The 23,511-nt window shown below is 35.7% G+C and overlaps 1 protein-coding gene across 1 annotated transcript in view; it reads right to left on the bottom strand.

Moving 5' to 3' along the window:
- Positions 1–23,511, bottom strand: part of arl15a (ADP-ribosylation factor-like 15a) — a 141,438-nt gene that overhangs the window by 84,693 nt on the left and 33,234 nt on the right. Inside the window, exons 2-3 of the mRNA XM_073841068.1 lie at positions 13,024–13,168; positions 11,237–11,296 (exon numbers count right to left, since the gene is read on the bottom strand). Of these exons, the coding sequence (XP_073697169.1) occupies positions 11,237–11,296; positions 13,024–13,168 (205 nt within the window). The remainder of the gene's footprint in view (positions 1–11,236; positions 11,297–13,023; positions 13,169–23,511) is intronic.

The following is a 23,511-nucleotide window of genomic DNA, read 5'->3' as shown; positions in this document are numbered from 1 at the left end:
AAAAATCTTGTTGTAAGGGAGACAGGATTCTGCAGGAGGAAATGATAAAACGGCCAAGCCTACTTCAACATTGGTCAAATTTAAGATATGAATCTTTAATATAAAGCTATTCAGTCATGATCCTTAAACTCTACTCATCATCTGCTGTCCAGCTGGTTCAGAAGCCTGCATAGTTTAACTTTCCCCTCTGCAAGTCCAAGACACATCAGCATCCCTGATGTCATCACCATTATAATCTCATAATTGTTTGTGTCATAAATCGAATGGAATTTCATGGAAACAGAATAACAACAGAATACCGTCGCCACATATCACATTTAGACATTAGCATTGCATTAGAGCAATCAAGGGAAAACATGACAGCAATATTTGTCATTGCTAACTACGATTACTCAGTTACAGCCTTCAATATTAAAGAATGATGGACAAAACCCCTGACTATACAGACTAATTTGGTTTGGTTTGGCAGGAGCAACTCAACCCTGGCAGGACATCCCAAAAAGTGTACTGTTCAGTCCAAAAACTGGGACTTTTTTTTTTTTGAACACCGTTTTAGGATTTGGAAAAGTTATGGCATGAACAAAAAACAAATGTTTCAGCACTATAATTTTTTATTTTTTTTTTACAGTCAGATGCTTGCTTCCACTGAAGCACAAGATGCTCTTTGGATCATCTCAAATCATGCAGGAGAACATGATCCTCAAACCCTGATGAGCTCACGCAGACCATGAACTGATGTCAAAGCAAAGTAAACAGAAAATCTGAAATTCGTGACTGTTCACTTAAAGGGATAATTTACCCAAAAATGAAAATTCTGTCATTAATTACTCACCCTCATGTCGTTCCAAACCCGTAAGCTCTTTGTTCATCTTCGGAACACAAATTAAGATATTTTTTGATGAAATTCAAAAGCTTTCTGACCCTGCATAGACATCAATGCAACTACCACGTTCAAGGCCCAGAAAGGTAGTAAGGTAATCGTTAAAACAGTTGTTAAAAATTGCAACAACATACCTTTAATCTTTTTTTAAAACAACTTTTTACTCAAATTGTGAATAAAATCCAAGATAACATTATAAAGCATTATGATGTAATACTGTGCTAAACGCCGCCTCATCAGATGGCGATCAACGCCTGCTTCTACATCATTGCCTGTTTAGCCCCGCCCCTGCAACGAAGATCTATGCAGAAACCAAACGATAAAAATGGCTCTGAAGACAACAAGACGTTGTTCAATGCCAAGTTGTGGAAAATTTGTGGTGTTTGCATTGCCTTCCTTCTGATTTTAACATTAGGAAAGAGTGGAATAATTTTACTTTGAACGAAGATCCAAACTGCATCAGTAAGAACTTGATCCTTCGTTCACTGCATTTTACCACAGTGAACGTTGTTGTGTTTACAAACAAAACAAAATTTGTTGTGGAATTTCCAAACATTTTAACTAAAAGACAATGCTGTGTCGACCATATTGAATTTGACAATAATGCCACAACACACAAGTGTGTGTAACTGTTTTTATTACGTGGTCACTATTGCTTTGTCTGTTATTACAGATTGTTTGAGTCCATCTGTGAAGGATGTAGGCTGTCAAACATACACAACTGTTCACCAATCATAGCAGTGAGCGTTTACTTTTGAGCCTACGTTAAATCAACTTAAGTCATTTAAACTCACAAGTTATAACAACTCATTTTTATTGTAATAAGTTAAAATGACTTGTAGTTTTAAGCTGATTTAACTTAAAAACTTAAGGCAGCTGCTAAACTTAAGTTTTTAAGTTGGAACTGGTGAAAACTTTTTACAGTGTATGCCAAAACAGGACAGAAAATAGCCTATCACTAATTTATGATATTTTTTGATGTGCAAATCTTGATAACATTATAAGTGGACCTCAGAGAACAGTACAAAATAATAAAAAAGGAAGTTCATGACCCCTTTAACTCAATGAACTCCTTAAACTAACATAAGAGTTGGCAGAATGGCAAACTAGTATATGATATAGCATCACATTTGAACTCAAAAGCTTATAGATAATAGGATTAACACACTCACAGTACATTAGCTTCAGGAATAAAATCTAAAATAACATTATAAAGCACAAAAATATTGACTCAGACTATGGACACTACAACTCAACGATGTTCTAGATCATTACTTTAAGCTGACATCTGGGTACAGTATGCTCTTGAGAAAATCATAAATTCTGCACTGGGAATAGGCTGTTAATGTTGATTAATATCTACTGTGTGTTCAGATGAAGTAATTAGATAAAAGAAGAATTAGAACTAAAGGTCCCTTACACAAAGGTATCCTAGAAATAATGACTGAAATTTCAAAGCAAAGTTTTTAGGTATAAATAAATATCTTTATTAATTAATTGGTAACACTTAAACAATACTTCTATAGCATTTATTAATCTTAGTTTGTGTTAATTTCAGCATTTACTAATGCATTATTAAAGTCACAAGTTGTGTTTGTTAACATTAGTTAATGCACTGTGAACTAACATGAACAAATAATGAACGACTGTATATTTATTAAAAAGATTAATAAATAGTGTAATGCATTGTTCACTGGTTGTTCATGTTAGTTAATACATTAACTAATAGGGTTAAAAATGAATTACTAGGCATTTTTACTTGTGGTCAGACTTTAGACTAGGGATGCACCGAATATTCGGCCACCGAAAGACTTTTATCACCGAAAGAACACGGCCGAAACAGTATGTTGACGCAAACAGAAACCGCAGCCTGCATGTGCTTGTCTGAAGCAACACGTCTGCGGTGTGGACGTATTTCAGTATGTCTGAGAAAGACCTACGGATAGCGATTTGCAAAACTTGTTATGCCGAAATTTCAAGAGGGGGTGTCTGCAGTCGTGCGTGCAGCCAGTGATGAGAGCAGAGATCGAGACAGATGTAGCTTTCAGTGAGTGAAAAACAATGGCTTTACGTCACAATATTTTAAATATATGTCTTTTCTATATACTGTATTTTTATGAATATTTATGTTTTAAACCATGACGGTGAGCCAATGGATATCACACAAGCAACGTGAAAGCTGCGCAATATGTTAAAGTGAAAGTAAAACTGACAGTGCTTTCAGCATCTGACGTGCATTCTCTCAGAGACAATGAGAGACGGTTATACTTCATATGCTGATATTAATTTAGTCCCCTAATATTTTTCTTTTGCCCCGAACATGGTGGGAAAGAAATAACGTGTGTAAGGTTTGTTTTTGAAAGTCGGTTCTTGAAATAAAGCTCTTAATTTTCATTGATGACTGCAGTGTTATTAGGGGTTAAGAAAGTCTTAATTATGATTTCAGGTGGTCTTAAATGTAGGGACTTAAAGACAAGAATTGCGATGAAACTTCAAAAGGCTATCCATTGAATAAATATGACCGCTGCACGTTTCAAAGTCATTTGTTGCGCTGCTTTGTATACTACCATTCTGATAGCGCCTCCTGCTGGAAGAGAAACACCTAGAGTTGTAAATGTGAACTGATGGATACACAAGATAATGTGTTAAAAATATTTAAACAATGAAAAATTTAAGCAAAGGCAGTAAAATATTTGTATGTGTTATTTAAGTAATATAATACTGGTTGATAATAATTGTTTAAATTAATATAACTGATTTATTCTTTGAAACTGTCACGAGTCTGGTCTGTGTGATCTCGGTCTGTGTTTGAGGACTTTTAGTTTGTAGTCTTTGTCTCTCATTGTTGTTTGCTTCCCTGCCACTCTGCTCCCTTGTTTGTCACCATGGACACTCATTTTACCACACCCACTCCTTGTTAGTTTCTACTTAGCAATTATGTTAGTTTTCTAGTTACCAATTAGTTCATTGCCCATGCTCTGTGTATAAATAGTCCTTGTGTTTCCTCTGTAGTTTGTCGGTTGTTAAATGTGTAATGGTTGTCTCTTTCCCGTGTCTGAGTTCCTGATCATGTTCCTGTTTCTCTGGATTTTGTTGTTTCATCACGGATTCCCAATAAACTACTGCATCTAGATCCTGTTTTTCCTCATCATTTCCTCCAACGTTACAGAAACTTTAATATTAATGTATGCAATTGCAATGCCTTGATTTTAGTAAGAGTAGTACACAGTCATAGCCATAAATGCAATGGTACTAATAATTGGCATAATTCTTTCGGTGTTCCGGTTTTCGGCCTTGGTTTCCTCTTTTTCGGTTTTCGGTTTCGGCCAAGAATTTTCATTTCGGTGCATACCTACTGTAGACCACACTGTTCATGTGATTTGTTTTCCTAAATGTAATGTAATGCAAAGACAATTTTTGTTAAATAAAATGAAAAAGAATTTCAAACATTTACTTATGCACAATGAATAAATGAGAAAAGAAATTAGGACAGATATGAAGCATTGTTTTATAAATACATACATCTGATTTTTTTAACATCCAGATGGTATGAAAATTCATGTTTTCCCAATCTAAACGGTCACCTGACTGTAAAATACTCAAGTACAACCAGGGTGTTAACACAGATGGCTGTTATAACCACTCACACGCTGAAATACGCATGCTGATTCAGTCATTTGACATTAAGAGTTTAGAAAAAAAGAAGCGATCAGGACACTGTTTGGCCTGTGTCTAAAAATGAAGTTGTAAGGAAATGAATAACATTGTCTGACATTCACAGCAAGGGCTATCATCGCACATAAAGTCACGTCTAATCTCCTTTGACGTCATTGTCACTGGAGAGGGCACATTCACAGACTTCATTAACAGATGCCTCTTCACTGTGCCAGTCATGCCTCACACCTAACGGACATACTGCTAACACACACACAGGGCATTGCTGGCCTTTGTGTCAAAAGGGTAACAGACACGGATTGCCTCTTGCCATCAGGGCGGATTATTACACGGATGAGGGAAGCAGTTTGTTAACCGCAGCAGGACGACAGCCTTCACGCCACGAGCTGTATGACAAACTGCCGATATGTCACTATGGCAAATGCTCACAGTTCACATTCAGAACTTTCTCACATTCACATTCATCCATCCTGTCATTCCACAGTTTATACAGCACCAATCTTTACAGACTTGTTCATTCTCATGCTGCCGCTTAAGTCATGCTACAAACACACCCGGTGGGAAAATGCCATCTTTTTTGATGCCAGACTTTCTTAATTGTCAATTAAAGACTTACTATAAAGGTTTTAGCAAAAACTGAAATTAGGAAAAAAGATGGTATCATTTTGTTAATTGTGCTGCTGTAATGTACAGTAATTGATTGTACGATTGTTTTAAAAGAAATTAGTACTTTTATTTACATGCAGCGATGCAATAAACTGATGAAAACTGACAGTACACATTCAGTGGTGTGAAAAAGTGTTGGTTCCTGATTTGTTTTTTTGTTTTTTTGCATGTTTGTCACACTTTAATGTTTCAGATCATCAAACAAATTTAAATATTAATCAAACATAATTGATTAATTACAACATTAATTACCACCAGTTAAAACATAACTGTGGATTATCACAGATATGTTCGCAATTAAGAAATCACTTAAATAGGACCTGCCTGACAAAGTGAAGTAGACCAAAAGATCCTCAAAAGCTACACATCATGTTGAGATCCAAAGAAATTCTGGAACAAATGAGAAAGAAAGTAATTCAGATCTATCTCAGTCTGGAAAAGGTTATAAAGCCATTTCTAAAGCTTTGGGACTCCAGCGAACCACAGTGAGAGCCATTATCCACAAATGGCGAAAACATGGAATAGTGGTGAACCTTCCCAGGAGTGACGACTCATCCAAGAGGTCACAAATAACCCCACAACAACATCTAAAGAACTGCAGGCCTTTCTTGCCTCAGTTAAGGTCAGTGTCCATGACTCCACCATAAGAAAGAGACTTAAAAAAGAACATAAAGGCTCATCTCAGTTTTGCCAGAACACATCTTGATGATCCCCAAGACTTTTGGGAAAATACTTTGTGGACTGATGAAACAAAAGTTGAACTTTTTGGAAGGTGTGTGTACCATTACATCTGCCGTAAAAGTAACACAGCATTTCAGAAAAAGAACGTCATACCAACAGTAAAATGTGGTAGTGGTAGTGTGATGGTCTAGGGCTGTTTCGCTGCTTCTGGACCTGGAAGACTTGCTGTGATAAATGGAACCATGAATTTTGCTGTCTACCAAAACATCCTGAAGGGCAATGTCCGGCCATCTGTTCGTGACCTCAAGCAGAAGCGAACTTGGGTTCTGCAGCAGGACAATGATCCAAAACACACCAGCAAATCCACCTCTGAATGGCTGAAGAAAAACAAAATGAAGACTTTGGAGTGGCCTAGTCAAAGTCCTGACCTGAATCCTATTGAGATGCTTTGGCATGACCTTAAAAAAGCGGTTCATGCTCGAAAACCCTCCAATGTGGCTGAATTACAACAATTCTGCCAAGAGCGGGCCAAAATTCCTGCACAGCGCTGTAACAGACTCATTGCAAGTTATCGCAAACGCTTGATTGTAGTTGTTGCTGCTAAGGGTGGCCCAACCAGTTATTAAGTTTAGGGGGCAAACACTTTTTCACACAGGGCCATGTGGGTTTGGATTTTGTTTTCCCTTCATAATAAAAAAACTTAATTCAAAAACTGCATGTTTTGTTTACTTGTGTTATCTTTGATTAATATTTAAATTTGTTTGATGATCTGAAACATTAAAGTGTGACAAACATGCAAAAAAATAAGGGGGCCAACACTTTTTCACACCACTGTATTTATACTGTTTTTAATAAATCACATCCAGAAAATATATATTTTTTGACGATCAAGTTAGCTTTCAAAACTTTTGAACGTAGTGTAGATTTTTGACAACACTCATGCTTGAGAAATGCAGCATTGTTATAACATTGTTATAAATTGAAAATGTTTTCTGCACATTTACAACTAAGAGAGGGTTTGAGATACAGAGATACAGATATAGACTTAGAATATGGTTTTCCCGGATCTGAAAGGAGAAGGGAAGGGCTTGACAGTTGTAAGCTTTGAGGACACATGGGAGAGGGTGTTAAAAAATGCATCACTCTATTTAGCAGCGGAAACACGCAGTCATAGTACTGAGTCAGCCTCCTCTGCTTTTTCCGCTTTGTAACTACTAAGTGAGCATCACAGATGTAGTTTAGGTTGAGTAAATGTCTGTGCCAGGCCCAATGGGTTGTTTTAGTCTTTTGAAGCACTGGTTGAATAAAGAGACGGTAGCCACAAACTGCACCTAGTTGACTTTGAAAAACAATATATACACAATTAAATATACAGAATTAACACACATGAGGAGTTTAAAAATGTATATAGGCATTACAACGGATATTCACTGTGAGATTAATAAATTAGGGCCAGATTTACTAACCAGGGCAAATTAGTGTTAGAGCGCAATTCCATTAAAAGTGCCAATGGGAGGGCAAAATTCTGTGTGATTTACTAGAAATGCGCACATTTCCATAATGACCAGCGCAATCTGCCAAGATCAGCGCAAATTACCATCTGCTTTAAGACATGCTTTTTTTGGGCATTAAATAATGCCTGAAATACCAGTAATTTGACGAGTGTTAGTAAATCACATTCATTCTAATACTCTCCTCCCATAAATGTATATTCAATGAGGTCAGGTGCAAAAATAACTGTCCAAGCCTTTTCAGTTCTAATTCTTCATTGCAAGTGTTTAGTAAATCCTGGCAGTACTTTTTTAACACCAAAAGAAGGAATCTGGCCCTTAGTGTTTTATAAATAACTTTAATTGAGTGTTAGATGGCAGCACATGTAATCTATATGTAAAAATAAGACAAATGAGTATGCACAAACTAAAAATATCTTCATATCACCTGAACATCTCTAAAAAGATTTTATATTAAATCAAATGTCCTTTTCTATGCTGCTTAAATTCAAGCAAAGTCTACTGTAGACCAGCAGATGACATTTATCAGGGCCCTTAAGTTGCTGAAGTAGCCACTTAGTCACTAGAGTTGTTAAAGTGCTTAAAGTGCGTCAAGAAGGGCAGAGATGATTGTCTATATTTCAAAATAAAAAAAGGAAAGTCATATTTATTATTCAACCAAATGTGCACATTTCACTGGTACACATCCAGCTAATGTAGCAAAGTGGGGGGTTTTTTCCACACCAGCCTCCTATTACTGATACATTTTTTTAAAAATGGATATATTTGCACTCATTTGTATTACATAACACAACAACCTCAAAATTAAATCTAGATTAGTGGTTCTCATCCAGGGGGCCGAGGCCAACTAGGGGTCTTCAATTTGAATGACTTAAAATATTTATAAATAATTTATAAAATATTTAACTAGATTATTAAAATAATATATTAAAATTAAAATAATCTAATGCTAAATGCATTAAAATCAGTTTAAACCATATTTCATTTCTTCCTTTAGTGAATATTAGGGCTCAATCACTGTTTCAACTGCTCAAAGACATCAGTATAACAGCTTTTAAACAACATTTCACATAGCATCAAATTTACCTCAGAAAAAAAACATCTGTGACCTGTTCAGCAAGAAATTTACCTCAGAAAAAACATATTCATTATCATAAACTAGTTAGCTACAAAAATTTACATTGTTGTATGTTGCTTACATTTACATTTTGGTAAATGTAAGCAACATACAACATATTTATTTTAATTTTCATATTTATTTAATTTAATTCTTCAAAATGTATTTTTATGACTGCCACCATTTAAATGTTTACATAAAAGAAACATGAACTGGAGTAGAAATATAATTATGCAATTGTAGTATTTTTTTTTTATTTGAGGGAATTTGCCATGAACTGAAATATATTTAAAAGAATCAATATCATATTGAATCCAACCTTATCATGAAATTTGTGTCAATACCCAGCCCTAGTAAATATTATTTTATTGACAGTTCCTGGGACAAAACCATAGACTGTAAAAAATATGGACGTAGTGTTCGTGACATCACCCTTAGGTTTCTGAAGAGCGTTTTTGAAGCTCATAGTGGGTGGGAGTCGACTGTCGCCATCTTGGAATCGCGTCATCGCGCGTCACTCCCGGATAATCGAAAATGGCCAAAGAGGCGGGACGTGGGTGGAGCTGGTTGCTGAAACCACGGCCACTTAGCGCGACAGTGGTGACAGCAGCGGCAATCCACCTGTCACTCAAGTGACCACGCCCTTAATTATGCAGAACTTTAAGGCTTAATATAACTTAAACGGTTGACAGGAAGGGCAAAATTAACTATATAGACCAAAACCACTTTTTGTAACAATAAACATATTTTTTTCTGCTGTAAAGTTGGGCATTTTAATATGGGTAGTGTATGGGACTGACTCTCTTTTGGAGCCAGTGGATGAATTACAGTTTAAGTCACTTTTCGCTTGGACAAAATGAATCATGGTTAGTTTAACACATTAATATTGCCAAAAAAAAGGTCTGAAAAAAAGCTTTATCAAAAATCCCAGCTGAAATATACTGGGCCTTCGAGATAAGGTTAAGAACCACTGATCTAGATGAACAACAGAGGAATAATATAGTTTCTCCAAGAGTGGAGACATCTCAGTAGGTTATATGCGTCAATGACCAAAGTACGGCAGTTAATGGGGCAGCATAAAAACACATGCACAACACATCTTTTACAGCTGCATTCCCTTTCAGGTACTCTGCAAACTTTCAGTCAGAGCAGATGTGTCCTGCTCCAGGTGATACATCAGCCTCATCTTAAAGAACACTGGAGGCCGCAATCCATTAAAAACATCCCTGGAGGCTCTGACCTCACCTACTGGAGAAGCTTCACTTCACGGCCCTCCATATGCATTTCAGATTTAGTCAGGCCTCCCCCTGCTTTACTGTGTTCTCTATCCCTGTTGTTTTTCTTTAAGTGGGCTCTTGATTCTGTTGCGCTGGTAGGGCCACTTGTCATGATACAGAGTGCACCTGTAATGTCCCCCGCGTCCCACAAAACACATAAATCACTTCAAAGAGCGGCTCCCCAAACATTCTCATAAACAGAGTCAGCCTCTGATTTATTTCCCTCTCCACAGACCTCTTTCTGTTCAGCAGTCCTACAACAACAAGCATCTTCCAACATCATACCTGTGGCCTCATACCCAGCGCCCAAATCAACCGTCCAGTCAAATTAGTTATACATGTAAAATGGAGGGGTTAAATAAGGCTGAGATTTAGATTGATATTTCAAATATTCATATTACCAACAAGGTCAAATCAACTCCAAAAATATTTCTGATATGCATGATAATGTGTTTACAATCTTCTAATGAGGTGAAAAGAGTCAAATACCTTAAATTAGGCTACCTTCTGCAACTATACTATACAGAATTTTCTTTGTGAGTTAGTGAGGAAAAAAATAATAAATGGTCTGTTCAGAAAGACATTTAACCCAAAATAAGCTTTAAAGTCATGATGAAATGGAAGTAGCGACCAGTGTTGGGGGTAATGCATTCAAGTACTCAAGATACATAAAAAAAATTGGCATAAAAGATGACATACTTTTAATAAAGTTAGAAAAATGCCATTACAAAAGTAAAAACATTTAATTCACTTTAAGGAGTCAAATATCACCTCATAATGGGAAGGTTAATTTTTGATTAGATTGATCAGAAGGTGCTCCAAAAATTTTTTTGCTCCTAAATTGTTTCCTAAAATTTGTTTGTTTGTTTTTTTAAGCATAAATATATAATTTTGTGTGGTTCATGCTTAAATAAAAAACTGAAAAAAGAAAATGTCAGAGTAAAAATAGAATAAAAATAAAAGTTAACTTAATTCAAAACATACCTTTTTGATATTTTAGTAAAACTGAACAAAACACCGATCACGAAAAGAATCACTTTGCAGTGTGACACCACAAAATATGCTAGTCGGTCAAACCATATTTGTTTACTCTATAAATGCAACAAAAAGAACACTGCAGACACGTGAGTGGCTATCAAAGACGCCAACTTGTTATTTCCCGGCTTTCCCTGTTTGCAAGCCCTTCTGCCAAAACAGACAATATTTATTTGCTTAGCAAACGCCTACTAAACTTGACCGACTTGTAATGTCTTACTCTTTAAACCCTCTGTGCAGCTGTGGTTTTACTAGGAAGTAGGAGACACTGAGGTAAGCACCCCTTCTTGGAGCTCAGGTGGCTAAACTAAGAGATCTCTCCCAGAGACAACTAGATTAGCATGGCAACACTCTTACAGTGCTCAGAGATTCTTAGTCTGTTTGTTCTTATTACCTCCTAGTTCCTTCACATTCAGTATGGCATCTTCGAATGACACTGCCTTGATGCTGAAACCTGTGGAAGAAAACAAGCTCATGTTAAAATGTCATAACTCTGAGGTAAGAGACATGAGGTCGACATGAGGTTGCGTTAATGTAAAACAGATTGGGACTAAATCTAAACATATATGTGACCCTGGACCACAAAACCAGTCATAAGGTTAAATTTTACAAAATTGAGATATATACATCATATGAAAGCTCAATAAATAAGCTTTCTATTGATGTATGGTTTGTTAGGATAGGACAATATTTAGCCGAGATACAGCTATTTGAAAATCTGAAATCTAAGGGTGCAAAAAAATCTAAATACTGAGAAAATCACCTTTAAAGTTGTCCAAATTAAGTTCTTAGCAATGCATATTACTAATCAAAAATTACATTTTGACAGGTTTACAGTAGGAATTTTACAAAAAATCTTCATGGAACATGATCTTTACTTAATTTCCTAATGATTTTTGACATAAAAGAAAAATCAATAATTTTGACCCATACAATGTATTTTTGGCTATTGCTACAAATATACCCCAGCGACTTAAGACTGGTTTTGTGGTCCAGGGTCACATATATATATTGGTGTTTTTTGCTGCAGCACTTCAGGCAAACAGTTTTGAATCTATAATAACAAGGCAACTCTACTTGGCCAATGGGCATGAGGTTTCTGATCGACATTAACAAAACGGATGTCATGTCAAAATGAATGTCTTTTGTGTTTGTTTTCTCACCAAAGCGTGCAAAGGCAAACAGGGCAGCCATTTGGTACAGATTAACGCAACCAAAAACATGTGAGACTGAACATCCGAAGCCCACATTAATTCAAAGCTAAGCAAGTTTGATCAAATGCTCAACAGGTGAGAGTAACTTTGTCACAAGCAGGTGAGAAGCTCCACCTAGGCCTGTTCTTGCAAACTAGTGAGTCTGACAACTTAATCTAACCCTATTTCCACGACAGGCTGCCAAATAACACTTTGCTTTTGTAATTACCGCTTCACTAGACAGGTGTTCGCTCCAAAGAGGCCGATCAGCACTGGATGCACATTCTGGGTTTGTGTATCGTCTGGCGTGCTGTATACATCACACTCCGACTGTTGATACGTGCCGAAGAAAGCCTGACACAATTGTGTCTCCTCTTGTGAAAAGAACCATTTGTGTTGATAGTAAAAACGGAAGTGATGTCGTCCATCTTGAGAGGTGAAGATATTCTTGAATACACCAGGCTGTCGCCAAGAGCTCTAATGAAATCAACACTCTGGTCACAGGGAAAAAAGTCTGTGTGACAAAACCCAGATGTTCTGCAAAAAAAAAGACATACGCCTAAGGAGCTCAACCGCAAGTACGCTCTTTCTTTGGTAAAGTAGCGTAGTGTTCAAAAGGAGGCTCTGAGGTAACCTGCAGCGATAACGTTAAACAGCTTTCAGTACTCAGAGACGCTGAAAAGCACATGGTGACAATGAAGAGATTTTGCAGACGTTCCAGAGCGCTGGGAAAGTGTAGAGCCGGAGATATGATATATGCACTGAGCACAAGTGTGGAGGTTTAGGCAAACGCACTGCAAAAATAGTGTGCTAAGTCGATTTGTTAGAATGATTTGTCACATTTGTTGGAGAAACAGGAGCTGAGATTTGTATTACTTGTCTTTTTGTAGGTCTCAGGGCTAAATATGGGATTGTTTCTCATTTTTCTCCCATTGAAAAGCATGCAGTATATGCTGCAGCATAAAGCTGCGGAGAAATGTTATATTACCTGTGGTTGGTACCGTGCCATCACTGATCTCATTGCACAAGCGAGATAGCAGACTGGTCTTGCCGGCACCACTCAGTCCGATGCACACGACATCATACTCCGGACGAGGTGGAGGAGGGGCCCTACAGCACAACTTCTGGAGACACTAATAATAAAAAAACACAGAAAAGACAAACATAGTTAGTGGATGTGAGCGCTTTTCACTAGCATGCTGATAAGGCTAAAATGAACAATTTAGGCGTATGTTTGCCAAAGAAGACAGTCTGAAAATAAACCCGGAGTCCGAGCTGACAAACGCTAATGATGTTCCAAAGAAAGACGTCTGCTGATGCCGACGAACTAATGCGGTGATTTGAAAGCAACACATCTGGAGGAGAACTCCTGAACCCACAATGAAATGACTTGACAAAACGGGACATGAAATTCGCCACACAGCTGCTTTCTTAGTGACCACGTTTATGAGTCTTATTGTTTACTCATTTTGTTATATGAAGATCACATTAAAGCATTGTTGGAAACATCTTACTCTGACATTTATTTATTTTTGCTGCTCTTGTACCCTTACTTTGAATCTTTAAATATCAAAACCAACATTAAATATGCAAACAAAAAGTGAAAAAAATACAGTTGAGGTCAAAAGTTTACATACACCTTGCAGAATCTGTGAAATGTTAATTATTTTAACAAAATAAGAGGGATTATGCAAAATACATGTTATTTTTTATTTAGTACTGACCTTAATACAATATTTCACATAAGAGATGTTTACATATAGTCCACAAGAGAAAATAGTTGAATTTAGTGTTGTCACGGTACCAAAATTTCAGTATTCGGTACCAATACCAGTGAAAATCCACGGTTCTCGGTACCAATTTCGGTACCAAAGTAAAACACAATTAAATTAATTGAACAACACAATTTTTTTATTAATAAAGTTAAAGAAAAATAAAATGTGCAAAAACCAATGTCATTCATTATACTTATCTAAATTTAGTTTCAGGTTTTTCCAAGTAATAAAAGTATTTCAAGGATTGTAAACATTTTAATTATTAAATAACAACTAAATAAATTACAGGCATTCAAAAATTGTACACAAGCTTCATCCAAAAGTTTGTTTCTGCTGCTTATAAAAACATCTGTAACTGTTGTCTTGTTTAGAGTTTGCTGGGGTGTTTCATGATCTTCCTCAATCTGGAGCTGTAAAAAGAAAATATAATACATTTAAGTAAAGCAGTGGGCTAAGTCTGACCAGATGCAACATTAGATCATTGACACCAGCAAAAATATTAATTTTCAGTAAATAACAAACCTCAGCTTTTATAATAAATTTAGATAAGATTACATATATTAAGTTAGCTGTCTATCACAGATAGAAAATGCAGTATTGAAAACTCTTTACAAAACGATTTCATTTGTTAGACAACATGACCTTACAAAAAAAAACAGTAGTTATATGGCAATTATTCTTCTTAAGGTTAGGCTCATTTCAACATTTACTAATCCATAAAATCATGTTAAACTGTTAAACATGAACAAACATGAATGATCATGTGTTTGTATTGAATAACATTTTGAATTAATGTTGTAAAAATATATTGTTCACTTAAGTTTGTTAGATAATGCATGAATTTGATCTTATTGAAAAGTATGACAAAACTAAACTGGAGATCAAACGTGTTTTATTTGACTGTACTTTTATTTAATCCAAACTGCGTTCATATTTAATAATAAAAAGCTTTATGAACCTGCTAGAGTTATCCAGCCAAGAATAAGAACGTTTTCTGACAGACTGATATTAAGCATAGGCTAATATTAAGACAGACGTTGTTAACGATGCATTTGTACATTCTTTAACACACATATTTTGGATAAACAGGCCTTTTGTGTGTATAAGTAGTACATATATCATGTATTTCTTTTTTCTTTTATCCTAATAAAAATTATGGGAGCGTTAAATAGCCCAAAATCGTCCCAAAGCCCAGCATATTAGCGTTAGCCGCTTATGCTAACGATTAACAACATTACAATTCGACATTCAAATTAAAATATGCAATAATGTTCTTAACAGAAGCTCGAAATATCAAATTAAATTGAAACATAGCTTACTTTTACTCTTTCATTTGATCCTGCAGTCGGTCTTCACTGTGTTTTGTTCAGTTTGATGCGTTTCCTTCTTTTGAGAGAACCTAGACGATCTATGATGTTCGCCTTCAGCCGAGAATCGAAAATGTTTGTAGCATGCCTGGCTCTTCCTTGTCAACAAGTGGATTCAGAGCGACCGCATCAGCAGCAGCGCCGAGGAGAGCGCAACTGCGCAGTGCGCACCTTTTAGATAGCGCGTCAAGAACCGGGTCGACCGGATAGTCGGTACCACCGGTACTAAAGAAAACCTGGAACCGTAACATTTAATTTTTTTTAGTACCGACTTGGTACCGAAGTACCGGGACTTTTGACAACACTAGTTGAATTCATAAAAATGACCGTTTCAAAGTTTACTTACACTTGATTCTTAATACGATGTTGTTACGTGAATGATCCACAGCTGTGTTTTCTTTTTTTTTTTTGTTTAGTGATAGTTGTTCATGAGTGCTTTGTTTGTCCTGAACAATTAAACTGCCTGCTGTTCTTTAGTAAAATTCTTCAAGTTCCACAAATTCTTTGGGTTTTCAGCATTTTTGTGTATTTGAACCCTTTCCAACAATGACTTTGAGATTCATCTTTTCACACTGAGGACAACTATTACAGAAGGTTCAAACACTCACCGATGCTTCAGAAGGCAACAAGATGCATTAAGAGCCGGGGGTGAAAACTTTTGAACAGAATGAAGATGTGCACATTTTTCTTATTTTGCCTAAATATCATATTTTTTTTCATTTAGTACTGCCCTTCAGAAGCTACAGAAGATGTATCCCAGAAGACAAAATAACTTACATTTACCCTGATCTTTAAATTCAAAAAGTTTTAACCCCCCCGCTCTTAATGCATCGTTTTTCCTTCTGGAGCATCAGTGAGCATTTGAACCTTCTGTAATAGTTGTGTCCTATTATAGAGTCCCTCAGTGTGAAAAGATCTCAAAATCATACAGTCATTGTTGGAAAGGGTTCAAATACATAAAAATGCTGAAAAAACAAAGAATTTGTGGGACCTGAAGGATTTTTCTAAAGAACAACAGGAAGTTTAACTGTTCAGGACTCATGAACAAATATCACTAAACAAAAAAACACAGCTGTGGGTCATTCAGGTAACAACACAGCATTAAGGATCAAGTGTATGTAAACTTTTGAAAGTGGCCATTATATAAATACAACTATTATTTTCTCTTGTGGACTGTATGTAAACATTTTGCAGATTCTGCAAGGTGTATGTGAACTTTTTACTTTTTACTTAATGGACAAAAATCTTAGACATCTAGTTGTGTTTTGCTTAAACCATTTATGGCCTTTACCTGCTAAAAGGATAATGTTTATGGTGTTTACAAGACCTTACAGGTTGTATGAGGGTTATTAAGCATAACAGGTATAACATCGTGCATCTAAACAAACTGAATGATTTACAGCCTCTCCTGCACTAATGTGGCTCAGACCTCCTTCCCTATTGCTTGATATTAGGGCAGGCTTTATTGTAGAATATGCTTGCCCTAACATGTAAAATAGACTGTTACCAGACAGTCTAACGCAGTCTGTGTCTGTTTAGGGGGGAGGGTGTGGAAGAGAGAGAGAGAGAGGCAGGATTCTGAGAGCTTGTGTCCTCATGGCAGCAGACAGACCTGTCACTTTATGAATCACTGTCTTTGACTGGAGGCCTGCTGGGAGACATTAGGAGGCAAATGCAGTGTGAACCGTGAATGGGACGGTTAAAGCCGGTGTGGAGAGATCAGTATACAGAACTAAAAAGAGATATCTTTTATTAGCAGGACAGAACTAGTCTAGGCCAGGCAGGGCTTGATTCTGCCCTTCACCTCAGGATTATTTCATTCCACATGGAAACATACTCATCGTAGACTCTATATAAAGAGCAGTTTCTATCTAAATAGATAAACATTACTTCAGAAGGATGTTCACTTGGAAGGTGGATGCAAATTTTATGCATTTATGCATTTATTCATAAGGCATATATGGGATGTATTTGACATTTTATGTTATGTATTTTACATATTCGCTGAATGTATGTTGTAAACAGTGTGGATTAAGCAAATATATTTGTTTAATTTGTTCAAATATATTTCCTGTAAACATGCAAATTGCAAAATACTGCACTTCATATTGTAATCCAAGTGACAATATAATACATTATACATAATATACATATATTCACTGCCGCTTAAAAGTTTGGGATCAGTACGATTTTTAATGTTTTTTAAAGACGTTTCTTATGCTCATCAAGGCTGAATTTATTTGATCAAAAATACAGAAAAACCTGCAATACTGTTAAATATTATTTCAATTTAAAATAACTGTTTTCTATGTGTATATATTTTAAAATGTAATTTATTCCTGTGAATCAAAGCTACATTTTCAGCATCATTACTCCAGTCTTCAGTGTCACATGATCCTTCAGAAATCATTCTAATACGCTGATTGATTATCAGTGCTGGAAACAGTTGTGCTGCCTAATATTTTCATAAACCTGTGATACTTTTTTCAGGATTCTTTGATCAATAAAATGCTAAAAAGAACAGAATTGATTTAAAATAGAAAGGTTTTCTAACAATATACAGTCAGTAAATGTTTATTCTTTCTTTTTTTGAAAGAAATTAATACTTTTATTTACCAAGGATGTGTTAAATTAATAAAAAGTGACAGCATAGATTTACATCGTTAGAAAAGATTTATATTTTGAATAAGCGCTGTTCTTTTTAACTTGTTGCTCTTCAAAGAATCCTAAAAAAAAAAAGAATCACAAAAAAAAAAGTTTCCAAAAAAGATTTGGAAGCACAACTGTTTCCAATATTGATAATTCTAATAATACATCAGCACATTATAATGATTTCTGAAGGATCATGTGACGCTTAAGACTGGAGTAACAGCTGATGAAAATTCAGCTTTGCATTACAGGAATAAATTATATTTTAACGTATATTAAAATAAAAACTTTTACTGTTTTTTTCTGCATTTTGATCAAAGAAGAGACTTTTTTAAGACACATTACAAGTTATACTGATCCCAAACTTTTGAGCAGCAATATATATGTATGTAATATATATTTTTGCTGTACGAGTTTGTGTAACAGCAGAAGTGTTGTTGGTCAAAACATCTAAGTTCTGTCTTCTACCATTGCAGCTCACTCATGTATTATGTAATTCTTTCTGAATCCTAATAGGGACAGGGAAGGCTTGTAGGCAAACAAATGTGTCATTTGCTCTGGTGTTCTTCCATCACTAAAAGCCTAAATGGCTTTCACAGGCCCTTCACAGGAACAGCCACAAAGAGGCCGTCCTACGTAGTCGCTGGGCCGCACATGCTTCTGCTTTGTCACACAGCAACCTGGACATCTGGTTCTGTAAGAGTCTGATGAATTTACCCTATTCACCCCACCTTCACTTACAGTGCTCAGATGGGATGATAAATTTACATCAGTTGCTGAAGGCTTGTCCTGGAGCGTTGACCCCACGGCCCATCAGGGCTCCCACAGGAGCACAGGGCCACACACTTCAATTGCAGGAGAGCAAAATAAAGGATTTCCCAGGTGTCCGAGAAGTCACATTTCAAGCAACTGTTTGGTCAGGATTTTTCTCGTGCCAGTGAGGCAGGTCGAAACCGAGACGCTCCTGCCAAAAAGGGTTTCTATATGTCGAGAAACGCTAACTCTTGATTGATTCTTTTGGCTCTCGTCATATCGGACGCGCTTTAATTGTTCGAGAGCCTGGAGACATTACCTCACCGATGTTGGGGCAGTTGTAAAAGCTGATGAACTGCTTTTTATGTAAATGAAGATGTTTGAAGGTATAAATATTCGACTGACAACAGCTGTGACACGGCAGCGGCGCATTTTCAGATGAAATGTTTCGCTAAAAGGTACACACACACACACACACACACCAAAAAAAAGTCTCTCAGGCCCCCTCATCCCACCCAGCTTTCTATTTAAAAAAAAAAGATGTCAAGACATCAAACGGCTGATGTAATTAAAAGGCCTGGCTGAGATCCAGGCCCTGGCACCAAAACAAAGATACGACGGCGCTAGAATCCAGCACGGCAGACAGGAGAACACAGCTGGGCCAAATCCACTCAGCATTGCCACAATATTGAATCTTCGGCCCTTATGGAAGCAATGCTGAACAATACGCCATTGCAAAAACAACTCCCTGCCTGCCAACTTCTCCTGAATGGACCCCTCGGCTGAGTGAAGGGGACCCTGTCTGCTCCATGCAATAAAGAAAAACAGTCGTCTGACTTCCATCATGAGAAAAGGAACACGCTCTGCACTCTGCCGCTCTGGAGCGGAGTGAACAGCAGTCACAACAGAGATCGCTCTGCAGGGTTATTGGCCAAAGGCTTAAGCCTTACAGACATATACTGTATAGAGATACTGTCGGCTAGGGGGGTCTGAGGGTCCGTCTGTCCCCCGGACATACGATGGCCAGCCGTTGCTGACTTGTCTGCGCTATTTTAAATGACAGCTTTGTATTTTTAGAGCCAATAAATGAGGGGGCGAGAGCAAGGGAAGCACCACACAGACAGACAGGGCTCACATTTCACTCGTTTGCCCTCTGAGAGTGTGGAGACGGAGCAGACGTCTGCCATTGAAGCGTCAGGCGGTGATGCCATCCTGTTTGCCCCACCTGCACCTCTGTGCATCGCCCATCGCCATGGCTTTGACAGTGACACTGCTCGGCACCTCAAAGGATTTCTGCATTCCTGCACCTGAGAAAATGACGAATCTGTTATTTACTTACCCTCATATCGTTATTTCTTAATAGTGTACATTATAGTATACACTGCTATTAAAAAGTTTGGAATCAGTAAGATTTTTAACGCTTTTAAATCTTTTCTACTCATCAAGGCTGCATTTATTTGATTAAAAATAAAGAAAAAACAGTAATGTTAAATATTATTGTCATTTAAAATAGTGGTTTTCTGTTTTAATATACTTTAAAATAGAATTAATCCCTGTGATGCAAAGCCAAATTAAATATATTACTCATATACTCATTACTCATATCATATAGTCTTCAGTGCGAAATGCAGGGCTCTACGCCTACTTTTCTTTTTTAACTTAAGAAAATTTAGGAGCACAATCAAAATTTCAGAAGCACCTTTTAATCAATAATCAAAAATCTGATAAAAAAATAAAAAAAATAAAAAAATTGCCTTCCCATTACGAGGTGATTAATTTGTACTACAGAGGTGGCACACAAGAACACAAAAGTGGATTGTACATGTATTTTAGATGTTTAATGAGGCTCAAAGGTGGCATGAGTGCAATCAAATTCATAAATTCATGTTGAGATGAATGTTTTAAATATACAATTTTGAATATAGAAATATTAAATGATTTAAAAAACTGAAAAGATACTTTAAAAACTAAACTAAAACTTTAATTGCTGAATCATATTATTTATTTGATTTGTTCGATCGGCTGATTCATTTAGGAATAAAGCAAGTGACTGGGAAATTGAATCAATCACTCACTTGATTCATTCAAAAACGAACAACGCTGTGTTTGAATGAAGATGTGCAGCGGCTCAGTTGTGACTTGTTCAGACCATTTTGTTAGTCACTTATTAGCCTATTAACTTTTTTATTATTTTTTTTGTTTGAAAGAAATTAATACTTTTATTCAGCAAGGATGTGTTAAATTGATAAAAAGTGATAATAAAGACATATATTGTTAGATAATATTTCTAATTTGAATAAATGCTGTTCATTTTAACGTTTTATTCATCAAAAATCCAAAAAAAGTATAACAGCTTTCAAAAAATATTAAGCAATAAATCAGTATATTAGAATGATTTCTGAGGGGTCATGTGACACTGAAGACTGGAGCAATGTCTGGTGAAAATTCAGTTTTCATCCTAGAAATAAATTATATTTTAAAGTATATTCAAATAAAAAAAAATATTTAAATTGCAATAATATTTTATAATATTACTGTTTTTTAAATGAAACTTTAATGAGCATAGGAGACTTTAAATAACATTAAAAATCTTACCGATCCCAAACATTTGAACCGCAGTGTAGATATACAGAATTTCAAAACCAGGCTTTTAGTAGTATCAGTATACATGAAAATAATTATCTGCTTATCAGTATCAGACAGAACTTTTAGATTAATGCATCCCTAATCTCCCTTACATAAAGCTATAGACTTGGACTGCATCACAAATGTAGACCACACAAGGTTCACATTTCCTATCATTGTGAGTTCTGCATTGAATGAAATCCATCTTGTTTGTTAATGCTGAGGATGTCAGTAACTAGTACTACCAGAGGTAATGCCTCACATCTTTTGCGGTGAAATGTGAATGGAAAATGTCATTTGGGCTGAGGTACTGAATTCAGCACAAACCTGAGCCAACATGAACCTGCTTTCCACATGCATCAGGTTCGTCTTTCACTGATCGGGAGGGTGTCTCTGGAAGTGAAGGCATAGATCATCTTCCGCATTCAATAGATGGCACGCCAAAGTATGCCCCTCTTTGCCTGATCAGCGTATTCCATCTTGCTATTAATTCAGGGTGTGGAAGAAGTAACCTACACTAGATATAATAGCACATTTGAAAATTATTCGCCGAAATTGTGCCAGCAAAGGCCAACAAATATAAAAATGCCTAGCCGTAATCAATCATAGCATAGAGCCAAACAGCTTCGGGTCATGCCAAAACAAGTCCATAATAAACAACATCTGATAAAAATAGCACTGCGGAGTGGAAAATATCGCAGTAAAATTAGCGCAAGTCCACATTCACTTCAGGACATCATATTTCACCATCCCAAAACAGCCTTATTATGTAAAATGTGCTAAATGCAATATAGCATGAAGTGCAAGGCAACTAAAAAAAAACAATACCAACAGCACAACCTTTATGATAGAGAATGACTTGTTTACTGTCTTTATTTCTTGTTTTTATGCTATACACTACCAGTCAAAAGTTTTTGAACACTAAGATTTTTTTTTTAAAGAAGTCTCTCTTCTGTTCACCAAGCCTGCATTTATTACAGCAAAAACAGTAAAATTTTGAAAAAATGTTTACTTTTTAAATTAACTCTTAAATATATTTTAAAATGTGATTTATTCCTGTGATTTCAAAGCTGAATTTTTATCATAACTCCAGTCACATTGATCCTTCAGGAATCATTCTAATATTCTCATCTGCTGCTAAAAGAAAACTTATTATTATTATTATTATTATTATTATTATATTGAAAACAGCTGAGTAAAATTTTTTCAGGTTTCTTTGATGAATAGAAAGTTCAGAAAAACTGAATTATTGAAATAGAAATCTTTTGTAACATTATAAATGTCTTTGTCATCAGCATTTATTAATTTAATAAAAAATCCAACCTTTTGAATGGTAAAATGCTGATTTTTTTATCTTTCTGTTAATCAAATAATCGTTAAAAATGTACTCAACTGTTTTGAATATTGATAACAAATATTAAATAAAAGAATATCAATAATCTTGATATTTTTGAAAATATTTATATCTGACCATCTTGTACAGCAAATCAACATATTAGAAAGATTTCTGAAGGATCATGTGACACTGAAGGCTGGAGAAATTATGCTGAAAATTTAGCTTTGATCACAGGAATAAATTACATTTTAAAATATACTGAAATAGAAAACAGTTGGTTTGAATAGTGAAAATATTTCAAAGCTTTTTTTGCTGTACTTTGAAACAAATAAATGCAGGCTTGGTAAGCAGAAGAGATTTCTTTAAAAAACATTAAAAATCATACTGTTCAAAAATCTTTTGACTGGTAGTGTAATTGTGACTACTTCTCGTAATTTTGATTTATCTCTCAAAAATAACCATTTCTTGTACAGGTGAATGTACATCAGAATTGCTATTCTCGTAATTGCAACTGCCTTGTAATAGCAACTTTATATTTTAATTTTTAAACAATTACCACTTTTACATTTTACTTTGTAATGGGATTCCATACCCCAGTGAGTCTATATGTATGAATAAAATTGGCTTATTATTATTCCCTTTACATTTTTACATGTTTCTGACCAAACAACTGTCAGGAATGTACTGCCACAATATGTAAACCAATCAGAAAATCTTAGCAAGTAAGATTTATTGTATTGCATTTATTCCTGATTCATATCTGGACCACACACAGACGTAATGTACCAGGGATTTATCAGGTTAAAATTTAGATTATAATTAATTATCATGAGATCATAAAATATGAATATAAAAAAGATATAGGGGTCTCCCAGACTTCAAATAGTGCACAAAAATGTTTAAAACATACACATAATCTACAGTTATGTCAACATCAGTAGTTTCTACTGCAGTAATTACAACGCCGATGC

The sequence above is a fragment of the Garra rufa genome, chromosome 5 (genome assembly GCF_049309525.1).
Source record: "Garra rufa chromosome 5, GarRuf1.0, whole genome shotgun sequence".
Taxonomy (NCBI): Eukaryota; Metazoa; Chordata; class Actinopteri; order Cypriniformes; family Cyprinidae; genus Garra; species Garra rufa.
The sequence above is the reverse complement of the archived record's forward strand: the minus strand, read 5'-3'. Positions and strand labels throughout refer to the sequence as shown.